This window comes from Nestor notabilis, unplaced genomic scaffold, assembly GCF_000696875.1.
Source record: "Nestor notabilis isolate BGI_N333 unplaced genomic scaffold, ASM69687v1 scaffold6827, whole genome shotgun sequence".
In the NCBI taxonomy this organism is placed as follows: Eukaryota; Metazoa; Chordata; class Aves; order Psittaciformes; family Psittacidae; genus Nestor; species Nestor notabilis.
This window is the reverse complement of record NW_009936843.1, coordinates 17712-44283: the sequence shown is the minus strand read 5'-3', so window position 1 is coordinate 44283 and position 26572 is coordinate 17712. Positions and strand designations below refer to the sequence as shown.

The 26572-nt window shown below is 40.4% G+C and overlaps 1 protein-coding gene across 1 annotated transcript in view; it reads left to right on the top strand.

Moving 5' to 3' along the window:
• PCNXL2 (pecanex-like 2 (Drosophila)) overlaps positions 1 to 25396 on the top strand; it is a 149302-nt gene extending 123906 nt beyond the window's left edge. Inside the window, exons 26-35 of the mRNA XM_010018549.1 lie at positions 967 to 1220; positions 5417 to 5650; positions 6724 to 6732; positions 7751 to 7854; positions 14504 to 14648; positions 15829 to 16059; positions 16408 to 16682; positions 17702 to 17886; positions 22420 to 22868; positions 24900 to 25396. Coding sequence (XP_010016851.1) covers positions 967 to 1220; positions 5417 to 5650; positions 6724 to 6732; positions 7751 to 7854; positions 14504 to 14648; positions 15829 to 16059; positions 16408 to 16682; positions 17702 to 17886; positions 22420 to 22868; positions 24900 to 25073 — 2060 coding nt within the window. The 3' untranslated portion in view covers positions 25074 to 25396. The remainder of the gene's footprint in view (positions 1 to 966; positions 1221 to 5416; positions 5651 to 6723; positions 6733 to 7750; positions 7855 to 14503; positions 14649 to 15828; positions 16060 to 16407; positions 16683 to 17701; positions 17887 to 22419; positions 22869 to 24899) is intronic.
• Positions 25397 to 26572: the final 1176 nt, after the last annotated feature.

The window sequence follows — 26572 nt, the reverse complement described above, 5'->3', positions numbered from 1 at the left end:
TGTATGTGTAACTTGCATCATAGGAAATGGCCTTGAAGGATGATTTATATACAAATTCAGTGGAGAATTAACTTCTGCAAAAGCCCACAGAGAGTAAATTTTAAAAAGATCCATGCATCAAGAACATAGAACTCACGTATTTTGAGAATGGGGGAGGGGGTACATGAGTGTCCACCTTGGTTTTGATTTGCAGTGCTCTACATGGTGTAGAAACCACATTCATAGACTTCAAATTCCAAAGGGCTCAGCTTGACCATCTAGTGTGCACAGTACAGGCTAGAAATGCAGATCTGTTACTGTTTCTGCATCTGCCTCAGGACTTCTTTTTCAGTTAACATCTCTTTTTCAGGAAGATTTACTCTGTTTTGATGTAAAGCCTGTGTAATAGGCTAATTAGAAGGCTGCTCTGTCTTCATGATATACTGACACTAGTGCTATTCATTAGAGATGTTTGATCTGGAGTAGCTTTTACTCTGGTGGGAGAGAGTGGATGTTATTTTTGGAACCTGCTTTCCAAGATAGTTTGCTAAACCCCAGATTTTACAAGTGCTCTGACACACTGTAAAATCTTTGTTTGCATCCTGTATGTTACTTGAAGAAGCAGACTGAGACTTGGATCAATTTGCTTAATGTGCATGATGGAGCAGGACTCTTTAGTGGTGCTTACTGGTGAGGTTTTATTAAGGCAGAAGCTGTACTCTGTAGTTTAGCTCAGCTCAGAACTGAACACCTAGAACATTAGATCAGGCCTTTTTGGCTTTTATAGGTGGTAGTAAATAATATGCAGCTCTTTATTTGCTACTGCACACAGATCAATTGGCACATCTAATATGTTGCCATAGCTCTTTCTATTAGATTTTGCTAAATGCATAGAGTCTTCAATTGAACTTTTTCAGCTTGGAAGAAGTCCTTTGTTTCCTCCTCCCCCAATAACTGGCAGCATACTCTCTTTTTCTCACTGCCAAGGGACATATTGCCAGCAGAGAGAAGTGGAAGCTATAACAGAAGGAGATGAAGACAATGAAGGCTGCTGCTGTTGTAAGCCAGGGCACTTGCCTCACTTGTTGTCATGTAACGCAGCCTTTAACCTCCGATGGCTGACATGGGAAATAACACGAACCCAGTACATCCTGGAAGGATATAGCATCATTGATAACAACGCTGCAACAATGCTGCAAGTGTTCGATTTGCGGAGAATACTTATCAGATACTACATAAAGGTAAACTCCTTGGCAAAGTGTACTTTATTCCTAGGCAGGTTTGTAAAGCAGAAAGAACACTCTGGCTGTCTATAGAAGGAAGAGTGTTTGAAGTTTTTAGCTTTCATATTTATTCACTTGCACTACTGGCAGTCAGACTGACTAGATGTTAGATGGGGATAATTAATTCATATCTCTGTTTGCTACATTTGATTCTGACAGCTTATACTTACAGTTAGTACAGAAAATCGCAGGCATGCTTAAGCAGAAACCAAGAAGGTGAGTTAACATCCTCTAGCGATAAAGTCAGAGGAAGCATCCTTACAAAGCAAAACTTCACTGACAGTTTGTTATTTCTTCTTGACTTGGCCTTTCCACTGTTTTTTCTGGCAAAAACAGAAAAGAATAACAAGCATAAAGTTCTTGGGAAGCCTCTGAAGAGCTGTTTCTCAAATGTACTTTTATAGTAGTGCAAACCCCCTTCTTACGTGCTGTTTTACATAGATACCACAACACATCTTGTTTTATTCCATTGATTAAACAGTAATTCATTTACATCACTTCTCTATTTGTGCTGTTATTAAGATCACAATGACCATACAGACATTAATTTGTCAAAATAATTGAACCTTAAAATCTAGCATGACATCTTCATCCTCTGCCAAATGGTTTCCAGTCCAGCAAATGAAGAAATTGCAGAGCTTTATTGTATTTTACTGAATCAATAAGAGCCAAATGCTGCCTCCTATTGCGCTGGTACTGCCACGAAGCCAGTCACTAAAGCTCCCAACCATCCCTGACATCTCCTTCCTACTTGCATCTCTGCAGTTGTAAAAATCCTGTCAAATTTTGAGAGACCTGTTGTAAATAAATTAATCACCTTTTTTGCAAGTGAGCCAATGCAATAAACCCAAGATTGTTCCCTCACAAAGCTGCTTTGATCATGCAGTCGATTACTTTGTAAAATGCAGACTGGGATTTCATAAATAATTTTACAGGCAGTAGGGCCTGGTAACCAACCCGCTTTGTTTAATTAACTAATTAGAAACAAAACTGCATGTGAGCAGGAGTTTTTCACTTTAGAAGTGGGGTTTGTGGTTTTAAGCAATGTATCTGAACTAAAAAAAAACAGAAAAACCCAACAAACCACCAAACTTCTTTAAACTGTAATGAATATATTGCTACAATTGTTTCATTCTACTTCAAAAGATAACCTGGACATAAACTGGTGCAAGTTGATATATGACTCAGCTTTTGATGTTGAACAAGACGGAAAAAAATCCCAGTCAAAGCTGCAATCAATGCAGCAGCTTATTAGTTTAAGGCAATGAAGAACTGTGCATTGTAGGCTGGAATTTCTTTAGTGCCTTTAAGTCAATTCATACGTAGAGAACTTGTGGAAAGTGTGAGGTTCATCACATGGGAAGTGAAACTTAACAGAAAGATGGTTTAGGGCTTCTGGTTCTGGATATAGCTGAGAAGCAGCTGACATAGGTAACATCACTTAGACAAACTTTTGTCCCATTGATACAGATGTGATTAATTAGTCTGGTTTTGAGTTAAAGGGAGGTGGGTTAAACGATCTTTGCACTGCTGAGGTATGCTGGGGCTCCATCTCCACTGTAGGCAGATGTTGTATGTCTACCACCTACATCTTCAAAAGATGTGAAAATCAAATCTTTCTTGGATTTAGTTGAACCAGTGCTGTAACACTGCATTGTCACATCTTCATTCTCACAAAGGAGTCAGTCCTTTAATCTACTTCTCTTCTTAGTGAAGGATCAACACAAGATAATAAATAATAAACCTGTTGGCAGCTTCAGTATTAGCCTGGGCTGCAGGTCTCTTCAGTAAAGGGAGAGCATGCTCAGGAGATCCCTTCTTTAGCATGGCACTTCCCAAAAGAAAGCTGGATGGAGATTTTCTTCTCCTGTTTTTCAAGTTATTAGTTTCTTCCATAAAGAGCTTTGGTAAGGTTTGGTAAAATCCTTAGCACAGCCTCAGAAGGTAAGATCCTATTATGTATCACATCAGCTTTCAGCCTGTTTATTTAGTAGTTACCTACAGATAAACAGTATCAGAAAGAGAAGTGAGAATTCATTCCTTCCCTACTCTTCCTTATGGGGGAATCTTGAGCTGTAAAGACTCTGCACACTTCCTCTGTGAACGTTGTAAAGCCCTGACATTTTCCTTTTAATGGCATAGGAAACTAATTTTCAGAAGAACTCTAGTTAATATAGAATTCAGGTCACATAAATCACAAACTCAGAAAACACTTGGCCTGGAGTTTCTGCAGCAACTGCATTTCAACTGCACTCAGCATTTGGAGTGCTTCCAGTTCATTCTTTGTGGCTTACAATACTGTAAATATTTACCACATTATTTCTGAATTGCCATATAGCTGAGGATGTACTTGTGCACAAGACATATCTAGGAAGAGCTACTAGAGGCAGAATTTAATTAGGTGGCAGGAGTTCCTCCTATTTTTGTGTCTGATTGTAAGCCTGATTTTTTCCCATCTGAGTCTGCTTCTCTGTAAACAGAGGTGAGAATAATAAATAAAGCAAACTCTTATCTTGAAGACCAACAATGAAAATGTATGCTTTGTTTCAGTTCTCCTGTCCGTCAAGAATAATTACCATATTGGTCTTTTAAACAATGAGTTGCACTGAGCATCTTATTCCTAAGATGTATTTATTTTATTTGCAGTTTCATTGACAGCCCAGAAAGGCCCATCTTTCCTATAAAAGGATTTTATTCTCCACAAATAAAGTGGGTCAGCTCCTGTAGCCATTCTGCATCTATTTTGAAATAATATCCTGACCAACTACTGTGAGATTTTTCCCTTGTGCCTCTTCCATCTTTTTTCAATATATTCTTATTTAAACATCTTCTAGTATTCGTGAAGTTTGCATTTGCTGAGTGCTGTGTTTTCAGCTCCCATTGTTTCCGCATGAATCTTTGAAAGAGTGATTTGTTCTCCATATGTCCAAAAATTAAAGGTCCATCCTCAGTCTGTATCTGTCTGACTTGTCTTTTTCCTCTTGCTTGTCTATTTTTGTACAATTTGAAAGATAAACTGTGGAGGGCACCTGGGATTTTTTGAAGGGCTGATAGTGCTTCTGCCCCATCAGATTCTCATTTTATGTATTTATTTGCTTAATAATATTTCCATTGCATGGATAAAGTAGAACTACGTCTTCAGTCATGTTCACTTGCTGCTCATTTGCTTTGGAATCCAATTCTAAATGAATATATTAATATTATAGTATAATCATAAAACATTATAATGAGACTTCCCAGCTGATGCCACTTCCCTTTGCAGCACAGGAACTTCTCCCTAAGTTTCATATTCTTTTGAAAATATGCTTTAAATTTGGTTCAGATAGATTTTTATTTTTTTTTTATTTTTTTTTATTTTATTAATTTAATGGCTCCAGACACAGTGGTTAAAGGAACCTGAATGTAGAAACTCAGGCATACATATGAGATACGAGTGTTGCTGCTTTCAAATATTTCTGCCTTTGATAAAAGAACTCCCGCTGAATGCTGCTCCTCCTTCGGTTCTTTAAAAGCAAACTCAGTTACATCAGTTATCAGCTTCTAAACCTGACATACAAGAAAAATCCATTATTCTGTACTAGCCTCATTGTGATGTTTCTAAATGAAGAAAGAAAACAGCAATTAAAACTTGTGTTGTCAGATCCCACCTTTGTGGTTAAATCATGGTGGAACTGGTTTTTTTAAAGAATTAGGAAAGCTTTATCCCCAGAAAACAGGAGGTTCATGGAGGAAAGAGAGTCCTGTTTTAGGCATGTAACCAGCTACTACTGTGTTTTCAGAATATGCGTAAACTTTATCGATATCACCTTCTTGGTGATAGACTCTAGAACCCCACTAATATTCAGTAATTAACACCTTTGAATCCTGCAACTCTGTATTCTTATCATAGTGTATTGTTTGTACTTATTTTTCTTTAAGGCAGAAGAGTATTGAAAGTACAACTTCTTTTTCTGTCGTCTGCTATTTAGATATTGATTTTTATAATCTTTCTGTCTTGAACAGTTCTGTGAAGCAATAATGCCAAGCAGTAAAAAATTAGAAAAATATGTACCGTTGTAGCTAACGTGGTCCTCTTTGACTTGTCCTCTTCTGTGCAAACTCTATCTGCTTTAATCAGAGGTAGAGTGTCTAATATTTGTGCATTTTGTCAACAGAGTATAATATACTTTACAGCAAGTTCTCCCAAAATCTTTGACTGGATAAAAGACGAATCCATCCAAAAGATACTTCAGCCTTATGCAAAGTGGCATTATATTGAACGTGACCTTGCAATGTTTAACATTAACATAGATGAAGATTATGTTCCTTGTCTCCAAGGAATAACAAGAGCTAGTTTCTGCAGTGTTTATCTGGACTGGATTCAGTTCTGTGCAAGAAAAAGGGTGGAGGTAAGCTTGCATTTATTTATCTTTTGGTAGTCACAGTTTTAATTCTTGGGATAAGAGTTAAATGATGCAGTTACTCTTTTGCTTGCTCAGGATTAATGCAATAAACTCTATTTCATTTAAGCTGTCAGATTGAACATAAAACGAAAATATGTATTTAGTGGAATGGAAATATGTATTTTGGAGATTGCACTCATGCAGAATTTAAGAAGCATTAGTATTTGAATACAGAACCAACTCCTTATTGTGCACACTTCCAATACTGTTCATTTCATCAGCTCTAGCATGCGTGGATATAACAAGTGCTTGCAGAAGTGATGCTTGAGCAAGCTGCATTTGAGGAATGTCACTGGAGCGTTACTGTTCCTTCAGTATTGCCTGTGTTGGGTACATTTGTACCCTTTCCAAAAATTTTCCTATATTTGGGTATATTTGGTCTTCAGATGGTAGGGAAGTGCGTAACAAACTCACTGCTAGCATAGGTCACCTCTGAGAGCTCATAATTCAAGTATGAACTGTGCTACAAAACCTTGTGAAATGATCTTGCAGCTCTGAATGGTCAAGGACAGGTTTTCAGCTACGCGTTCACATGCTTTGAGTCACTAAGATTACTGATGGTCAGCAATAATTTGTTGGAAATGCATTCCTGTATTTCCATGGAATGCTCAAAATAGCCCAGAAGGAGAATGCGGTTTCAAACAAGCATGTTCCCTTGATTTAACTTTCTGTTTATTGCTGATGATGGCAAAAAATGAGAAGCTTATCTTTCCTGGCCACCATGCGCTCTTATTTGTACATTTTTCATTCAGGATCACAGAATGCACATCCCATTTGCTGCCACTGACCTTAGCTGTTGCTGAACCTTAATGTTTCTTTTCCACTTCGGTTCCTTATCACGTCCTTAACCCTAACTACCATTCCACCAGTTCCTCTATCATTGCATTGATACTGTTTTCATTGAATCGGTCTCTGAGCCTTCTCCGCCATCACCTCCTACTGGGAAATATTTAATCTCTTTTCCATCTCCACGTCTCAGCTCCCAAGTTCTGACACACAAAGAACTGCACAGTGGAGAGACAGCCACTGTTAAACGATCCTTTTTCACCTGTTACGTGGCTGAGACTTTCAAACTGAACAATAGATTTAGGGACACCAAATAGACTTAAAACTTATCAGTTAGACTTAAATGAGGAAAGGAATGTCTGCATTAGTGTGCACACACACGTATTTATGTAATTTTAACATCTTTTACCTCTGTTTTTGTTATTCACTGGCTATATAAAGGTGCTGTCCACATAGGAGATTAGATGTAAAAAAAGCTTCACTGTACACACAGGAAGATCAAACGGCACATGAAAATCAATGTATTTTATAAAAGGAGCTTCATTCTCCATTACAATTGGATTCAGTTTTAGAGTCAAAGCAAGCTATGAGAGATCACTCATTGCATGGGCTGAAATAATTGTCTGTATCCTCCTCAAGATTCATATTTATGAAGGGTTATTTCAATTTTTAACTCCTGCTTGATAGTTTTCCTTGCAAAAATTTCAGTAAAGAATCTCTCCTGGGCTAGGGAATTAAAATGAAATATTTTAACTGCTTGTTAAAATGTGAGGTCAGTGTCATCAATGGTATACAGTTCAGACATAGTTATTCACTAAAGGTGTGCTCCTCTAAATCTTTCCAAATAGATTGTTCTGGAATCTGTGGTGGGGCTTTATAGGCACTGTGTCCCATGAAAAGAGGTTTGGCTGCCTCCAGTTGCAGCATCTCTCAGCAATAAGGAATCTGTTCTGATTTAGAATGTCAGATCTGGGAAAAACAAACAAATGCACAAAAACCACACCACCACCACCAAAGCTCCCCTCCCTTGGTATCTCTCCACCCCAGACTGAAATGTTCTGTTTTCAGCCAGGGGGCAAAATAAGCTTGAATTTTGCAGAAAGTCTTTGATGGTATTGATCTTCCTTCTTGTTCTATTTAACTGTAAAAGAATTACAAACAATGTTTTTGTGTGCAAGTCCAGTTACATGCAAATTTTATGAATGTTACCATTTACACTATTTGCATTTAGAATAACATGATGTTATTATAACTTTGTAGCATCTGGACAGCGATGAAGATTCTCCTCTAGTGACACTTTCCTTTGCCTTGTGTATACTGGGTCGAAGAGCTTTGGGAACTGCAGCTCACAATATGGCCATAAGGTAATTTTTAAGAATCCTTATCATAGAGCAAAGACCTGTTTGTCTTTTTTCACTTAATGTGAGATCTCAACAGAAGATTAGATAGTGAAGTCTCTTTCCTTTATAAAAGAGAAGCCTCTTTCTTCTTTCTTCTATAAAATAATTTGTCTGCTGCCATTCCTGGACATCTTTTACTTTGGTAGCTGGCTAAATAATTAATACAGGTCTTCATTTCATAGGGCAAAGCAGAATTTTGCTTTGAAACAATAGATACCAATGGTTATTGCTTGTGTTCACTCATGCCTGGCCTAGCTAGTGGAATGCTGGTTCCCTCCAGAAGAGGAAGGAACTGAAATCTAGTTAGCTAAATAATAATAAATCCATAAGGGTCCTGTATTCCTCAGGGCTGTATTCACATTCATTATGCCACTTCATTCTAGTGACTGAGGAAGGGGGGACCTTGCATCTCTTGAAACTACAGCTTTGTCTTGTTCTCAGTCTACTTCACTCATTCATTCATTCATCCAAAACACTTCCTGGAAAGTCTGGTTTCATTAAAACATGCTTGATTAAGATTGCTTCTGAACATGCTCCTCATCTTACATCTTCATTAAGGATTTTTCCATTTTCACTAGCAGTTCTGAGTCGTTTGGATACGGTTATACAAGTTACAAGGTACCATTTACACTGTTCTATAGATAAGGCATTTTATTAATGAAATAATCTTTATGTTAACAAAATCGAACTTCTTACCTAGTTTTAGATTTTTATTAGATGTATTTGAACTGCCTGTGTCTGCAGGAGTTTAGTAACAGTGGAGAATTTGAGTAAATACATTTTCTAGGTGACCTTGCTGCATTGGCACAAAACTGTGAGGAAAGGCAGCTAGCCCTATATCAACATACTCCTTAGAGAGGATTTGTCTTACTCACAAGCAAGCAAAGACAGCATGTGTGATTTTGAATGCATTCTGTGTTCCAAGATAAAACAGTCCTTTTAATTATTCATTTCAGCATTGTTATCTGTTTAGATGTTTGTAATATTTGGTTTTATGTCTTCCTCTTTCAGTCAGTCATACAAGATGTTTGTGGGCCCACACAGCTTATTTCTTGGTGTGCTGCTGCTTTCTGCTTTCTAAAGTGGCATTTTCTCTTTTCTACGAGTTTGCACATTCCCTTCCTGTAGTAGTTTTCTTCTAGGTTGAGTTCCCTCTCCTTTCATTTCTCTGCACTCAAATTAGTGTGATATTTAGTAAGTCATTGATATTTCTAAACTTGCCCTATTTTTTAGATGATCCAAATTGAGGTGCGTTTATGATTTTTTTTTTTATTTTTTTTTTTTTTTTTTTGAGAAAAGATTGTAATAATTTTTGATCTGGAGCTCCAATGGCTGTGTCACAGGGATATTAGAAACGCATCTAAAAATATCACAAAAGCTTCCTAAAATTGTCATAATGTTGCATGTACTTTCCACCGGATCTTAAAATCTTCTTTACAGTGTTTTGGCACTAGTACAGGTACAATAACAATGTCACCTATTTTTATTGGCTTACATGGTTAGTAGCTAATGCAAAGAGATAATATTATCAGAGGCTTTTAAAGCTTAGCATGGAAAGTATGAATGTTGGGGATAATTATTTGCAAAGACTTCTGTAAAGATATTAATACTAGTTGCAGGAGTTGGCTATAGCATGTCTTTTTAAAATCTGGGAAATTACCAGTGAACTAAATCAGTTCCTCTCTTTTGATGAGTGAACACTCCATACATAAAATACTTTTCTTGGTGAGAAAAGGTCTGTACAAAGGCAAAAAGAAGTGGTAGTCATATGCAGTGCACAGCTCTATCCCTGTTTTTCTGAATCTATTCTATGTAATCCTGTATCTTTAATTAAAGTTCTGGCTTTCTTTTTATTAAACGAGTGCTCCAGGGCAATATTGAATCATTGTGTTTTTAAAATGTATTTGGTGACATAAAAGGGATTAAGTGGAAGCTTCTGTCAGTATCTTTTTCAGTGCTACTTCACAAAAGCTTTCCGTAGAAAAGTTTCACTGTGGAAAAACTGTGTCACTTACCCACCTGGTTAAATTACCTTAAATACATCTCAACTGCCAGAAAGATTTGGAGGAAAAAAAGGAATCCAAGTAGCACAGTTCAAGTTATAAATAGCTGCAGCTACAGAATATTACTTCAGCTTGGTGAGGTAACTAAGGAGCAAGGTGGGTACACTACCTCCCGACATAAAGACCTTTATCAACAAAAATCCCCCAAATACTCTCACTTCGGCACAGGGGGCAGCTCTTACTGCACTTGCTGTGTTTACTGCTTCACACAGATCTGCACAACTTACTTAAACACAAAGCAGCAGTACGTGAGTGATGCTCTGATTGGAGTGCAATTATACAGCGTGCCAGTGGGAAGAAGACTTTCTCCAACATGTGCAACGTACAATGCTGCTGAGGCCAGAAAGAGATGTTCCTGAGGATCAGCTTTAGGCACTGAAGGCAGGTCTCTCTCCCCTCTCTCTGATGGAGATACAGCAGCTCTTACGGAGGGTGATAGAGAGCATTATTGCTGGTCCTCACCCCCCAGCTCTTGGGCTGTTGCAGATCTGCATTCAGTCAGATGGGGAGAAGTATGTAAGGTCCTCTTAGGTGATGCTTCACAGTCGTTTTCCTTGAAAAGGTGCCATGATATTTTGGGGACCTTTTGGAGCTTGCTTGTGCTGAAGAGTGTTTTAGTTTTCTGCAGAGATGGTGCCAGAGCAGGCAGTTCCACAGCCAGCTGTGTGCGTGGAGGGAATGTACTGCATGTGCAGTTGTTGGGAGCTGGCCCGCTTTGTAAGAGATCAGGGCTCCTGCCACACGCTCTGTCATGCTCAAATGCTGGACTACAAAAACTTACGTTACTTGGGTTACTCAGGTAGACACTGAGAAGTGACCTTGAACTTCGTCTCAGGAATACGAATTCTGTGTGTGAAGCATCTTGTGTACAACGCTGCTAGAGGTTTTGTGATGAGTTTGAGATGTAATGGCCAGATAGGCATTGTATTCTTCTCATGCTTATTTCTATGAAGTGTTTTGGGTATGTTCAATATAAGCAAAGCAGCCAGGAAGCTGTGCTCTGCATTCATGTTTTGTTCTCGGTGGTAACTATGTGAGTTGTAGGGAACTTTCTCTGGACTAAGTCTAGCCCTTGCTGTATCTTGAGGAGTGACGCTCATCCAACTGCTGCACAGAAATAGTAATGCAAAGGTAATGTTACGCTACAGAATTGAGATTCAAGTTTACATTGTGTATGTAAACTACCAATTTGCACTCATTTACACATGATTTTGTCTAATCTATTAATCAGTAAATGTCACTGTGTAAACCAAGATTTTAAATGCTCTTATATAATGTACGTAAATAATTATTCAGTGTCCCCGTTCATGTAAATGTCAGTCGAAACCCAACATTAACACTAGATTACACGATAAATGCATTCATTAAGAAGGCAGAACATTGCTATGCAAATCACTTGCTCTTTTAAACTATCATTAGGAGGCATCCTGCACAAAATGCAGTTTGAAGAATGATATGACATTATCATTCATTTATTCAAATATGAGTGATATGTTTAGGTGCACATTTGTAAAAAATACTTAAAGCTCCTATTCAGCCACTAGACCTGCTAGTAAATAAGTGTTTAGTATATACTTCAAGTTTGGAAAAATATAAAAATCCCTTAAGCATCTCTCATCAGATACTTCCGATACTACAAAGCCTGGATGCTCACGTTCCCTGAGCTCCCTTTGGGCATTATCACTCAGATTGGACAGAGGGTTACTCCAAGGAACGCCTCTGCCCGGAGGAATGCCTCTTCATGCTGAAGCCCAGGGAAGCAGCTGTCCCTGCTTGTTCCTTCCCTCCTGGCCACCACATTGCACTGCCCAGCATCTGGGGGAAAGAAGTGGAGGGCTGCCACTGAAAATACTTAATTCAGATGAGCTGGGACACTCAGGTCATTACCAGCTCACAGCCATGCGTGTTTCTTCATTCCTTAAATAGATCTACAGCTAACACTGACAAATGTCTATAAACTGCAGACAGAGGATGGGTTTTGATGTGCAAAATACACACAGGTATATTCACCAGCTCATTAGTCTTCATCCATGCTGTTTTCAGGCTTTCAGCAACTGCTTTTAGTTTCAGCTGTTGGACCAATATAAGGGGTGCAGGAGGAGGAAGTATTTGTTTTGGCTCTATTGCCTTCCCTCTCGTATTTGTGGTGCTACTTAATCCCCTTCTTTCTCTGCGTTTGAGGGGCGGACAGTTCTCACACACCTACCTTGCTCTGAAATAGCTCACAGTTGTGGCAGCAGCTTTTTGGGTTCTTAGCTGAGAGGGTTAGAAATGTTGCCAGAAATAGTAATTATGTCTCTTCCTGATTAACGTCATTTCTCTGGCATGTGAATTTACCTTAACTAGTTTTTAAAATATTTTGAACGAGCCTCTAACTACAGCAGATCACTAATTGAGGTATGTTAAAACTGCGCCAAGAACGCAGCAACAACCTTGAGTAAGGACTGAGATCAAAGCTGTTGGCTTTACAGCTTCCTTATAATCTCATTAGAGTCTTCAGGAGAGAGCATAACAATGGGAAGAATAGCAATGGCTGTATCTTATGTGTATTAAGGGCTGCGTGTTACAGAAGTAATGGCTTGAGATAGTGTGACAGTATAGGCAAAATGTACCCAAAAGCCTCATTACAATTGGCAGGAGAATAAAAGATGTCCATAGTTTTGTGAACACAGCAACCTCCTCCAGACCTCTCTGCTGGAAAGTACGATATAGAAAATAATTGACTCTCAGCCTCTGATAACTACTCTGCCACCACTGCTTTGTTCCTTGTAGCAGTCATATTTGTTCTTAAAAATGATCATTAGAGAATTCATTATGCAGAGGGATGAGAAATGAATAAGTATTCCCTAACTAAGCACAGTGAGAATCGTATGTGCTTCCTTCCTCTCCCTCTGCTGATGCTCAGCTGCAGTTTGCATAGCTGTCCTAGTCCTGGCCTTGCTTTCAGTAGGTACTGCTGTTCACAGCAGCCTGTTTAGCATGTGTTGATGCTTGTGAGACACATGTGAATGCAAACTCTTTGTCTGCTCTGGTGTTCAGATTTGGATCTGAGAGCTTCTAATGGTGTAAAAAAAATTCTCTTTCCTGCCTACTCATCCCTTCACCCCAGCCAACTTTTCAGAGCAAATATAAGGGGTGTTACATGGGGAAAAACTCATACTACAGATCATCATCAGGTGCAGAGTTCATGGTAGGCCATTTTTCAATGTCACCCTGGGAAGAATATTTAGATACAACAGTGTTTTTACCAGGCAAGGACTGGCCTTACTCCCACTGATTAGATGATGTTTATTACATGGTGCTTTCACAGAGAGAACCGGTATCCAGCTGCTCTTCTGGTAACAGCATGTATCTCTTTCCATTTTAATTTCTAAAACATGCTACCCAACAAGGGCAAAATTAGAATGTTTTTGCTGCAGATAGGCCAAGCAGTTCTCCCTCCCAGAGAAAACATCTAAATGACTTTTTTCTTTTCTAAAATAATTAAGAGAGCTCAATTATGTGGAAAGATTGTGCATTCTCTGGAGACAGTCTGGGCAGTAACGAAAACTGCCAACATCTTAATACAGCTTCTCCTCAGAGCCTTTACAATCTAAAAAATCAACTGTTGTAAGAATGAGCAAAATCTTAGCAGGTAGGTGAAGCCATGTCCTGTGGGTTTGCAGGACATGCCTGTTTTTAACAGATCATTCTGCTTGCTTCAATTTTGAGCTCGCTTCTTCAGGGCAGCATTAGGACAGCAGTCCTGCTTACAGGCATTATACAAGTGACTGTCATGGGAAGCTCATGGTTCAGGGCGCAGGTTGGAGCTGAAGGCTGGTTGTTTCCCTTCGCAAAGCCCTTTTGCGACCATTTTCTAACAGCTACTTGATTTTCTACCTTTTACCTTTTGCTTAAATTTCAGGTCCAGGCAAACCGGTATCCAAGGTCAGGCAGAACTGGTTACATCTAGTTTCTTATATTAAAAAAAGAAACCAAGTGCACATTTGCTTTAGGCTCATTGTTTCGGTATGAAATGCCTGTCATTTGATTCATGCTTTCACCTGGTTTGCTGCACAGGTCCTGAAACTAAGTATTCTTCTGTACATCTGGTTTAATGTTCACGTCTGGGTTTGAGTTTCATGACAGAAGTCTCAGACTTGCTGAAAATACTTTTTACAGCTGTTTTTTTTTTTCATTTTACCTCACCAGGAGAATTGCCCACAGGGCTGATCAATAACCCTCCACATGAGTGAGCAGCTTCTGCTGGCACTCTTTGACTTGGTCTCTCTGGCACTGCTGCAGAGTAGCAGCACCTTGTGGCACCCTGTGACCCAGCCACCCAACCTTAGGACATCCTTCCTTCTGGGTGCCACCCTCATTCCATGGCCAATTGCTTACAGTGCAAGCAGAAGGAAAACCACCTATCCCAAGGAATGTTTTTCCATTAGAAATACGCACTTTGAACCCAGCTTTATACCCACTGCTCAGCACGTGGCCAGTGGCTGGCAGGGGTCTGGCCTGGTGAGATGGGAATGACTCTGTGAGTGACTGCTGCCTCTCTCTTACAGCTTGGACTCCTTTCTTTATGGGCTCCATGCTCTGTTCAAAGGAGACTTTCGGATAGCGGCAAAAGATGAGTGGGTCTTTGCAGACATGGATCTATTGCACAAGGTTGTTGCCCCAGCAATCCGAATGTCCCTGAAGCTACACCAGGTAGGGGCTTTTTGGTTTTAATTTTTAGTTTTAACTTTTACTATTGTATCTGTTTTCTTAGGGAAACACAGGAAACCTTAGAGACTGCCCAAAGGAGCTAAAAAAAACCAAACGAGAGAGGGAAATGGAGTGATTTTTGCCTTATTCTGAGAAACTTCCTTAACCAAAATGGAAAAGTTTGGCTTTAATTTATTTTGCATTCCCTTATCTTCTTTTCTTTGCCCCCTGCTGCCCATTTGAAATCATTCGTATTGCAGAGCTTGACTTTGCATTTTTCATCAAAGCAAAACGCAGAGTCATGTCATGTCTTACTTGAGTAGACACTATAAAGATAGTTTTAGATTGAAGAAACCTACATGAGTTAGATTCCACTGCTAATTCATCAATCCTTTCGTGAATGGCAATACACATGTAATGTTCCCATATGTTAAAAGAGACAGCTGAGAGGAGGGTAGTTTGAAGGGTCAGTGTCACTGCTGTTTGTTTATGTCAGGTTGTTTCTGACCCTGTTGTTGTTTCAGTTGTAAAAATCTGGCACATTTCCATTGACGTTGCTCCATTTTTTTCAAGGCAACCCCAGTATAGCTTGGAGTTGGTATTTTTCTTGCTCTGGCACATGATGATTTAGTATCATATGCTTTTATCATGCATGATATTTATAATTGCTCTGAATGTAACTGAAGCAGAACTGCTGGAAATTAATATCTGAGAGTTCGACACTGTAATTTTATGAATGTTAGTGCTGGCTCTGTTACTGCATGACACCTAAAATAGTAACACAATATTGTGATATCTGCTGGTGGATTCCCAGTCTGTGCTTTTGTTAGTGGTGTTTTTGTGAATAAAAATAAGGATTTCCAAAAGAACTGTGGAATGCCCCAAGTGATTCTGATCCCCCTCCCCAGCTTACCCAAAAGCTCTGCCTCCCACAGTTTTCCCACTCCATAAAAAGAAAGTTGGTAAGTTGGCATCCTCCAAGTGTCTTTGTCCAGTGGAGACATGAGATCAGAACAAGTTACAGTAGAACAAAAATCATACTTTTCTATATTACTGTTAAATTAATTGTTCTCCCTCCTCAAAGACATGCTGTATCTGGCAACTGTTTGAAACACTAGATTTTGTTTTTTGTGTTTTCACAAATATACCTGAGTTCTTTAATACTTTCTTCCTGTGCCACCAGGACCAGTTCACCTGCCCAGATGAGTATGAGGACCCAGCAGTTTTGTATGAAGCAATCCAATCTTTTGAAGAAAAGGTGGTGATTTGTCATGAAGGGGACCCAGCCTGGCGCAGCGCTGTACTTTCCAACAGAGAGGAGCTGCTAACCCTGAGACACGTGGTGGATGAAGGAGCAGATGAGTATAAAGTTATCATGCTCCACAAAAGCTACTTGAGCTTCAAGGTTATCAAGGTACATATACTATCTTGCTAATATTGCAGTAATTTAGGGCTGTGGTAACTTGTAATAGTTTTGAGTAATCTGGCCAAAAGGAGAGGTTGATCGTAGTTACTGGAATAGGGATTGGAGGCTAAAAAACCTCTCTTCAGTTGACTTCCATTTTGCACCCCTATGTTTGTGTATCTGAAACATCATTCCAGGCGTTACCAGGGAATAGCTGCAAAAGTTCACAGGGCCTGTTGGTGCAAAGACACGAGGGTTTGCACACACAGCTATCGCCCTTTTACCTAAATCGTGTCATTCTGCATCTTAAGCAGCAAACGCTTCCATGTGATCCACGTGTTTTTAACCCACCTGTAGGTCAACAAGGAGTGCGTCAGAGGGCTTTGGGCTGGGCAGCAGCAGGAACTTATATTCTTACGCAATCGTAACCCGGAGAGAGGAAGCATCCAGAACAATAAACAGGTCTTGAGGAACTTAATTAACTCTTCATGTGATCAGCCACTGGGATACCCAATGTATGTTTCCCCTTTAACCACCTCGTACCTTGGGACACACAGCCAACTGAGGAACATTTGGGGGGGACCTGTCAGTTTGGACAACATTAAAAAGTGGTTCAAATCCAAATGGTTAAGGTAGGTGTTAAATTTTGGCTATGCAGATAGAGACCCTGCAGTCTTGATTCCACTGTATTTTCTGTTAAAAGAGTAACTCCATAGTATGAGTAAAAAAATTCATGGCAAATAACTCAGAATATAACAAAATAACCCTACACATATAGCAGAAAGCAAATTTATTAACATATTCATGGCTCTTAAGCAAAGATTTCTGCATGTTCAAGAAGATTCATTATCAAATCTCTTAGCACTGCAGACTTTTCCTTATTCCAGGAAATTTTACTGTGTATGCCTTGTAGATAAGGGTATCTTTTCTGTAACTCAGTGACATGTCAGAACATGAGTGTATGTGTTGGTGGGTTATGCTCCAAAGCTTTGGCAGTATAGATTATCCTCCCCAAGTCTGTTCTTGACCAAAACACATCTAAAAATTTACTTACTACCAACCAAAACTGCCTGACTTCCCATAGGTAAGCATGATCAGTATCTGACACATTCCACCTCTCATTCCTGCATACACTATTCATACAGCAATAACTCATTCTTGTCTTATTCCCTCCACCTTCCCTATCACAACAGTGGCTCAGGAGAGACAGGGGGCCATGGAGACTATAGGAGCCAGCTTGCATGCTAAGACCTATGCTTCAATGCCAAGATTAGATCTACTGGCTTAGTAAAGTAGTTTCCCACCACAAAGCTCATTCCCACTGAGCTCCCTCCAGTCCATTCCTCTTCTTTGCTACTTGGTTACCAATGCAAAACTTGATATTTAGATCCCACTGTAACATCAGATAGAGAGTCCTGTGGTCTCACTGGGCTGCAAAGCCGTGTAACACAAACAAGGAAAGATTTGGGGTGTGTGTATAGAGTTTTGTTCCCAGGAAGCTTACCGTATCATTTTTGTCATCTCATAAAATGTCAAAAGAGTATGAGCAGTATGAGAGAGTGCAGTTACACATTGTAAGGGCACTTAACATTGGTGGCACAAATTGTGGTGCATAATAAATGGCTGACCATGCATGTGTTCCTGCCAACAGAATGCGGAAGGACTGCCACGCAGCTCACCACGAGAGAGGAAATGTTGAAGAGGTTGATGGTGTAGGGGGTTCTTCGTCTAGTGGCAATCCCACAGGCAATTCGAGCCAGAGCAGTAGCTCGCAGCCCACCAGAGATGGAACCCCGCAGTTGCAAGCTTCATCTCAAGAGGTCCACCAGCGTGCAGGTATCTGCACAATTTACTTGGCTTTTTCTGTAGTCTTCTCCTGAGGGGCCATGCCACATAGGCACATGCTTTTGGGGCGTGCTCATATCCAGTGGAAAACTGATTCTAGAAAGAGGGAGCTTTGTCTTTTCTGATGATGTGTAAGAGATGGCTTCCTGATACTGTTTCAGGTATTTACTGGGAAGGGCGAATAAGACAAATGTGATTCACCAAAGGTGCTGCTGTCAAACTCCTTTACCTGTAACTTTTGGACTAGGAGGTTCCACTAACAATGCCAGAATGAGAAATGCAGGTGTGAGAGGGTCTACCTGTGCGGTGCAGGGAGCCCGTACTACAGTGAACCTGGGCTTACTGTTGGCTGGGAAGTAGAAGTGGAAGTATGAAAACATCTTAATTATCTTGGAAGGACCGTGACAATTTATTTGAGGAATTAGTTTGACTGTTCATCAGCACATGTGGAGGACAAACAAATAGGAAATAAATTCTTACGTTTCTACAGCAGTTACCAAGAGAAAATTAAGTGTTGCCAATTCGTCTGTTGACTAACAGCTGAGCCCTTCTCCCATTAAACTGTGGAGTCGAAAGTACTGCAGACATACTCACAAGGTAGAACTACTGGCCTTCATACAGGAAATATACATTAAGTTTGGCAGTGGGTCACTGCGAGACCTATCGCTGTGGGATCAGGACTTTAATGCCAATTAATTCAACCTTTCAACAAGCTGTGGTATTACTGTACAAATTAAAGGACAGAACTAGAGGGGTATGACACTTGCTTGTTTCCTGTTAGAGCATTTTGACCTATCATTAAAGATAATAGACAGGACTGGAGAAAATCTTGCCCTGAATATAAATCAGGTTGCAAGAATAAAATAACTGCTGCTTTTAATTTTGTTTAGTGTTAGAGGAATCCTCATGTGTATACTCATAACTTGCCACGGCAGTAATTAGAATGGCAAACTTAATTGCAAAATAATGATTCTGAGCATGCCATACAATAATGAAAGTTAATTATAAGTTGTTTAAAAGAGTGTATTGGGCACCCAGAAAACCACAATCAAGAGAAAAAGTCACAGTTAAGTACAGCAACCTGGCTTTGAGGTAAAATGAAGAAATGCACAACAAATGCAGGGAAGTGGAAAATAGCAAATGCAAATCAGTTTTCAGTCTTTAGAGACTGCTGAGAAGAGAAAGAGAATGAAACAAGGAAAAGTTGAGAAGTTTCTGGCTAGCACCATTAGGGACAAAAAGATGAAACTGGGTTTGTGGGGTTCCATTTTTAGACTTTTAGAAGAAAAAAATCCTAACCAGTGGTCTCGGTCCATCACGGTGCAGAATGGTAGAGTTGCCAAGGTGTAGAAATGAGAAATGTCTGGTTTGTATTGGGAAAAATGCAGATGATCTGATTCTATGATCTGATCATGAAGTAGTTCCTTCCATCCTAACAGCTACAAAGAACATGAAGGAGCGGCTGTTAAAGGCTGTATGCTTAACTGATCAAATCCAAATGACTCTCATTCAAGAAGGTTTTTAAGAGAGCTAGTTAAATAGCAAGCTCTTTTTGATCTTCAGTAAGTATCAGGACACTAAGGCAGTACCAGAAGATGGGGAAAGAACTTACGCCATGGCCATTGTTTAAAAAACAGAATGATAGAGTGACCTGGATAATGCATGTCTGTCAATCCGCCTTTGGTACAGGATGCTGTTGGCCTACTATGCACAGTCCTAGTGCCCCAACTGAAGAAGGACATTTTTAATTTGGAAGGCGTTCAAAGAAGAGCCAAAAAATGATCAAAGATCTGGGCAATGCATCCTGCAGTGAAAGATTAAGAGCTTTCAAACAATTTATATTGTAGGAGATGCTTTGATCATAGTCTGTAAGTACTTACCTGGGCAACAAAAGATGCCCAAAGACTGCTGATTCAAGCAGACTTGGATGTAACAAAGCTAAACAAATCCAGATTTGAAATCAAGAACACATTTTTAACAGTGAGAGTAAATAAATAGTGAAGCAAGTGACTAAGGGTTAAAGAGGGTTCTCCATGAGTGGAGATACTGGATGCATTTCTTAAAAATCACAGTAGCAATTAGTAAGACCATACAGACATTAATACCAGGCAGTTCTATGGCCCATGCTATATAGCACAGTAGACTAGATGATCACAACAATCCCTTCTAGACTCATAATCTATGAATCGAATGCATTTAATATTTTCATATTTCATATTTCATTTTGCAGCCTGGTGCCACTGAGTCTGCAAAATGCAATGAAAGCCCTACACAAAAATGTGACCAGAATCAGGGGCATTGGTGGAAACGTGGGGTTCTTCCCCAAAGTGTCCTAATTTCATGATGCAGTTTATAGAACAGCCTTTGTTTCCTAAGTGTTTTCAGGGATAAGAGTTATTTATGTGTAGATGCGGGTGGTCTCCTGTCCAATGCTCTAACCACTGCATTTGGGATGAATACAGAATACTTTTGGATAGGGGTCAGCTTGGCAGTTTAAATCACAAACAGATGTTTGGCCACGTTAGCCCCTGCACAAACGAACACACCGCAGCCCCTCTGTTCTTAATTCCAGTCTGTTCTTTTTATTTAAAAAGGGTAATGTATTCAAATAACCATCAGATGTAGAAACCAAAGCACTTCAACAAAACCCCAGGTCTGAAGAACCTGAATCCCTGTGGAGGCCAGACATGCACGTGGCTGCCCGCGCAGCAGCCAGGCCTGACCCCAGCACAGTGCGTGCCCTCCCTGTTCATCAGGTCTGAAGTGCGGAGGACACCAGCAGTGTGGCACACAGGAGCCATGGGCATCTGTCCACTGCTCTCAGGCAGAGATCTTAGGGCTTTTAGTATAGAGAATGCTGCTTTGCATGTCATCTTAGGAGAATTTTATTGTTTGGAGTATAAAAGAACTAAAGATACAGTGTAAGAGGTGTGCGAAAGTGTCCAGTGCTTGCCAGACCAACTAAGTTTTAGTCCTAAAGAGCTCCAGTTAGGTTGTGGCCCAGCTCTATCACCTGACTTCCTGCTAAATAACCAAAATTCCATTTGCATCAGCATCTGAAAAACAGGGCTAATGATACCAGCCTCTGGAACGTGGGTCTGTGGATGTGAAACAGCATGTTTCAGCTATATAATGTGAATAGTTTGGATATGAAATTCTCCATTACCGGAACCCTCATGAATTCAGTCATGTTTCTAGATGATAGTGTGAGATTTATATTCCTTTATGCCTGCAAAATTTCACTATCTGGAGTAGTTTCAGTGCTTCCCTCCCCTCCACAGTTTTGGTATTGGGAAAAACCAAAGCAAAAAAAAAAATAAATTACCAACCTAGAAATGCCTGCCAAAAAAACTTGTTTCTTGTTGATGGCTCTCAACAGATTTTCTGGCATCAACTCTCTACCCCACAGCTACAGCAAGGAAACCAAAATGCCAGCTTGTGTTAATATTTGGAGTTTCCTGGAAAGCAGGAAAGCCAAGCAGGCACTTGCATGACTGGGTATGTGCTGTGTCAGCCTGGCTTAGAGCCTGTCCTCAGAAACAGGAAACTCTTTCAGGGCCTGCAGTGTGTGCCAACCTGCTGCGTGCCATCTGCAGCGTGCCTGGGTACACGCAGGTTTCTGGTGTGTTGACTGACCAATAAGTTGGTTTATTTTTCATTCTATGCCTCTTTAACTATGCAAGCATAAGAAATACAGAAATTATTTGTTGGAATGATGTAAGCTGTTGATATCGATGTTAAAAACGGGGGTGTATATGTACAGGAAGATAGAAGTTGTTCAGGCTAATACTCTGTATCCAACTCTCTGTATCTGGCTGCGTTGAGACACTTCACAGAATGAAGCAAGAGCCTTATGTGGGTCTCATTCAAACCTCCAACACACTACCCTAACTTGAGGTGTTCACATCTTTTCAGTCTGTGATATACTGTACATATCACTCTTGGAACTCAGATATAGTTTAATGTCAGTCTTTAAAACTATCTGACTGCTGCAGTCTTCCATTTGGTTGAATTCTCAATTTCTCTTTCCCCATATGCAGGAATAATTCTTAATGCGCCATTGTTTTAACTCACAGGTTTTTGGTTTTATTGTTGCATTTAATTATACCGAGACACCTAAGGCAGATAGTCAACATCCCCTACTTTAGTGTGGTTGTCAAAGGAGAATGGATTTATAGCAACAGAATGCTCAGTTAAATGCTCAGTGGGCAGGTTAAAACGTAGATGGCAGAATAGGTATGAGCCTGTGATTAGAGTACTCTTCTTGGGTTGTCTTCTCGTTTTCCTCTCTTTTGACTGAGTGTAGAACCACTAGAGCTCTCCTGATCAAAAGCCAAACCCCTGTAGTGGAAAACACAGAAAGGTTCACAGGTTTAGCCATTTGTTATTTCTGTTATTCTTGGGATGCTTATGCTGACAAGATCGGTAGTGATATGCCAATAGGAATATGTACAAGTGGGACTCTGTTAGCATGGAGTTCATCAGGATGCCTCTTACTTAAATATACTAATCTTTCTTTTAAAGGTAGGAGAAAACCCAGGAGTCAGTCCATCCACGCACACACTGCTTTAAACCAAAGGCCTCCTGCCTCCAGTCACTCTGGACCCATTGCAGAAAACCGCCAGCCTTTCATCCAAACATCTACATCTGCCCACGAAATTGCCCGAAGGCTTTCTAGTAGCCAGCTGTCACTCCACAACTCAGCAACATCCGTGTTTTCCCAGTCCCCGGCTGTTCCTGTTGCGGGCCAGCTGACTGTGCAGGACAGAGCTGCAGCAATGCTCAGGTCCAGTCTGGCCTCTTCCACCAGCTCAACTCTCAGCCTGCTGTTTGGCAAGAGAAGTTTTTCAAGTGCTTTGGTGATTTCTGGGCTCTCGGCTGCAGACGGAGGTAACACCAGTGACACCCAGTCATCCAGCAGTATGAATATTGCCATGGGTCCATCTGCTAGAGCAGCAAGTCAAGCAACTCGGGTAAGGCTGAAGCCAAAATAGCAGAACAAAGTGTGAGCTCCTGTACTGCTGTCCTATCAGGTTCTTGAACTGTCCTCACCACTGTTTGGTTTCTTCCTTCTCACTGGCCAGAAAACGATCTTTAGGAACAACATCGGGATTTTGATATTTGTTTTGGAGTTTGCTGAATCACAGTGAAAATGAGACTGTTTAATATTAGCATGTGTATGAGGGTGATGTATTTGTAATTGGCAGGTTAGCTGTTAAGTATGCAACTGAAATTGCGAAATAGGGCAAAATCCCTCTACTTTTCACTCAAGTCCAGGGACTTACATCTCCATTTTCTGCAGCCCAGGCGATGAGTGCCATCATAAGCAGACTAAATAGCTCCTTCCTTGCTTAAACAGGACTTAATTATTTGCTCAAATAGGAACCATTCCCACTCAACAGGGCACTTGTTCTGTCCCCCTCTCTCACCAGAAATTCAATCCAGGACCTGAAAACCTTGTTGCTGAAAGGGTTAGTCAAAGAAATCTGTAGGAAGTGTTTCCCAAAGGAAACCTGCATGCCCTGTGATTCAGCTTTTGCTAACGGCAAAACAGTCCACACAAAGAACTTCCAGCCCTCTTCCCAGTAGGCTCCCATTCCTGTTCCCATCTTCCCTGGAAAATTCAGTGCACACAGTAGTGTTATTGTTTTATTCTCTACTTAAGTACTTTTTAACTTCAGTTGCTATGAATTGCTATCCTGAATTTTGAAACTTTCACCTCAGCACTACAGAGCAGTAAGATGAGAAGATGGACTAGAGATAAAAGGGCAACTGCAACTACAGGTTGAGTGACAACATAATTAAGACAGACTTTTGCATTTGGGCTATCAAAATGGAAACCAAATTGGCAACAGGGGGAGACTCTGGATATGGAAAGTCCAAACCGCTTTTCTGCTACTATCATTCTGAACTGTGTATAACTTCCCTAATTTTCAAAGAATTCTCTAAACCTCAAGTGAAAAAGGCTCCTTAGCCTGTGTGTATTTTGCTCTCAACCTCAAAATACTGTGACTGGTGTAGTTCCCTGGAGTTTTGCCATGAACTTCAACAGAAGTTGACTGAGCATTACTCATCTGGGTTCAATCCTGCTTTATTACTCTAATGAGCATTAATAATATTTCTACATGTACAGCTGAACGTATCAAATGACAAGGCATAATTCCAACTCTCAAGAGTTTATAGCCTAATTTCCAAGAACAGAGCCAGCCTGCAATACTGAGTACTCACAGTAGGATTCACCTTGTCTAACTTTAAGCCATCTAAAATTTGGGCCTGAAGTCTCACTACATTGTTGCTGTGGCCTCGCTATTCAGGGGAGAGGACAACCCACTTCAGCCTTACGGCTCTCAGGAAGAAATTTTCTCCTGGGACACTCATATCTCTCTGCCAACCACTGACAGCTCAGACGATACACTACATGATTAAATTTAGACGAAGTGAGTCCTGGCCAAAGTAGCTGCTCAGAGTCCAGGTGTCTATTTGATTGAAAGCAGTAAGGAGGAAGTGTTTCATTTAAAGGTTAACACAGCACAGTCCTGGAAAGTTTTTCTACTAATGGACTCCTTACAGTGGGAATGCATAACATTTCCAGACTGATAACTGCATTCCAGTTTTGATGAGAAGGTTTCTTTGTAAGCTGGATTTAAAATCTGGTGTATAAAGCAAGCCCCAGAGCAACCCAATTTAACTTCTTAGAAGTGCGCCCTGCTTGGAGCAGTGGTTTGGACTGGATGACCTCCAGAAGTCCTCTCCACTCTAAATTATTTTACAGCTCTCTCTACATGTACATCTGTGGTACTAAACTTCTCGCTCCTGGTCTGCTTTTCTTTCCAAATACATGTGTTACACATAGTCCCTTGTGAATAACACAGGTTGAGAGTCCTATGCAGTTTCACAGAACGATATTCCTAAATCAATAGCCATTTTTTCACCTCTACTCCAAAACTTAGCAGAGATGGTACTCAGAAGTTTCCTAAACTAGTTGACTTTTTCTTTCTTTCCAGCAACTCACTGAAACTTGTGAAGCAACCGATGCTACAGAACCCAGACCGCGGCGAGAGGCAGGTCCGGCCCATACCATATTCATGAGCCAGAACCTGGAGTGCAGGAGGGCCAGCCAAGAAGATATGGCCCTGGAAGACACTGCTTCCCAGCAAAGCCTGTCTGAGGAGCAGTAAGGAGTACTCCTAGCGCAAAGGCCACATGCTTCTTTGCATTAAATAAAGACAGAGTCAAGTCAGGGAGCTGCACAGGGGTTTAGGTTCTTTCAGATGTAACAAGCGACCTCCAAATATTTATTTTTCTAACTTCTACACAAGAACACTATGGGGTAGATGTTCTTCAGCTAAAGGCCTTGGCATGGGTAGGGTTGGAAGATGTCCTAAAACACACACAGTGCCACTTCATCTCAGGTTCCTGTAAATCCTAGAGCAATGACTACAACCTGTTTAACGTTCCTTCCCCTGGAATGGCTGGAATCACAAATCAATGCAGTGGGAAATATTAATACAACTCAGTGAAAAGCACACAAGACATCTCTTTCCTGCCATAACTAAACAGCTGATTGCATGCAAACTAATTGGCATTTGATATATAACATAGAGTAAAAGGCAGCTTTGAACAGGATCAGTGAACACATAAGAGGATAGTACAACATGTACTGTAGCTTAGAGCTACATCTGATTTTTGTTGGGTTTTTTTCCCAGCAGCAGATCTCTCTTATTTTTCTTTAACATGTTTTGCAGGTGGTAATTCTGAATAGCAACATAGCATCACAGATTGATATGCTGCATGCAGCCATACTGAAATATTGTGTGAACGAGCCATGCTACAGATTAACAGAAGTCAAGTGTGAGAAAAGAAAGTATCCACTGCATGGAAAGCCTTCAAAGCATATGGTGCACCTTATCTGCAAAGGAAGTAGCTTTGCATAAACAGCTGCTCTTGGGTATTATCTCGTGCTCCTGGTTGGTTTACAGCAGTGTTTCTCAAATTTCAGGCAACAGCCCCCTTGGGAGTAGCAAAAGGGCCCAGGAGAATCCTCCTCAAAGACAGGAAAGTGCAAAGCAGGCTGTTATTATTGTCTGGAAGTGTTTGGATTAGGAAGGGAACAGCTAAATGCCTTTAATTGCTGGACACAGCTCAGTGTCCATAAACACCTGTAGCCCGTAATTACAGACCATTCTCATTTCCCTCCCCCAGAGAAACTGACCTGCTGCCAACTTAATAGTTGCATAAAGACAGATGATGCAAAAAGGGAAGCCATGCTTTTGCAAAGTTTGACAAACACTGATTTACAGGAATGCATGACTACTTTGGAAGCCTAAAGGCTACAACAAATCCTTCCCTTACGACAGCATCTAAACACACACGTGCTGTATTCTCATTATTTTTTTAATTAAAAAAATTGCAGCTATCAGTGTCTTGCTGTTCATCTCTACTGTAACTACCATAGACTGTTTCTAATGCTCAACACGATGATGTGCAGCCAGGTTGTCCTGTCCCAATTAACAAGAAAGATTTAACAAGAGCTGCTGTAGCTAAAGTCTCATTACTGTTAGGCGATACACAGTTGCATACTGAGCTTCCTACTGTGCCACACTTAAGTAGTTGAAAACACCTGCTGAAAATAAAATGATCCAAGTATGTTTTGTGTGGCAGCAGTCGTTGGGTTTTC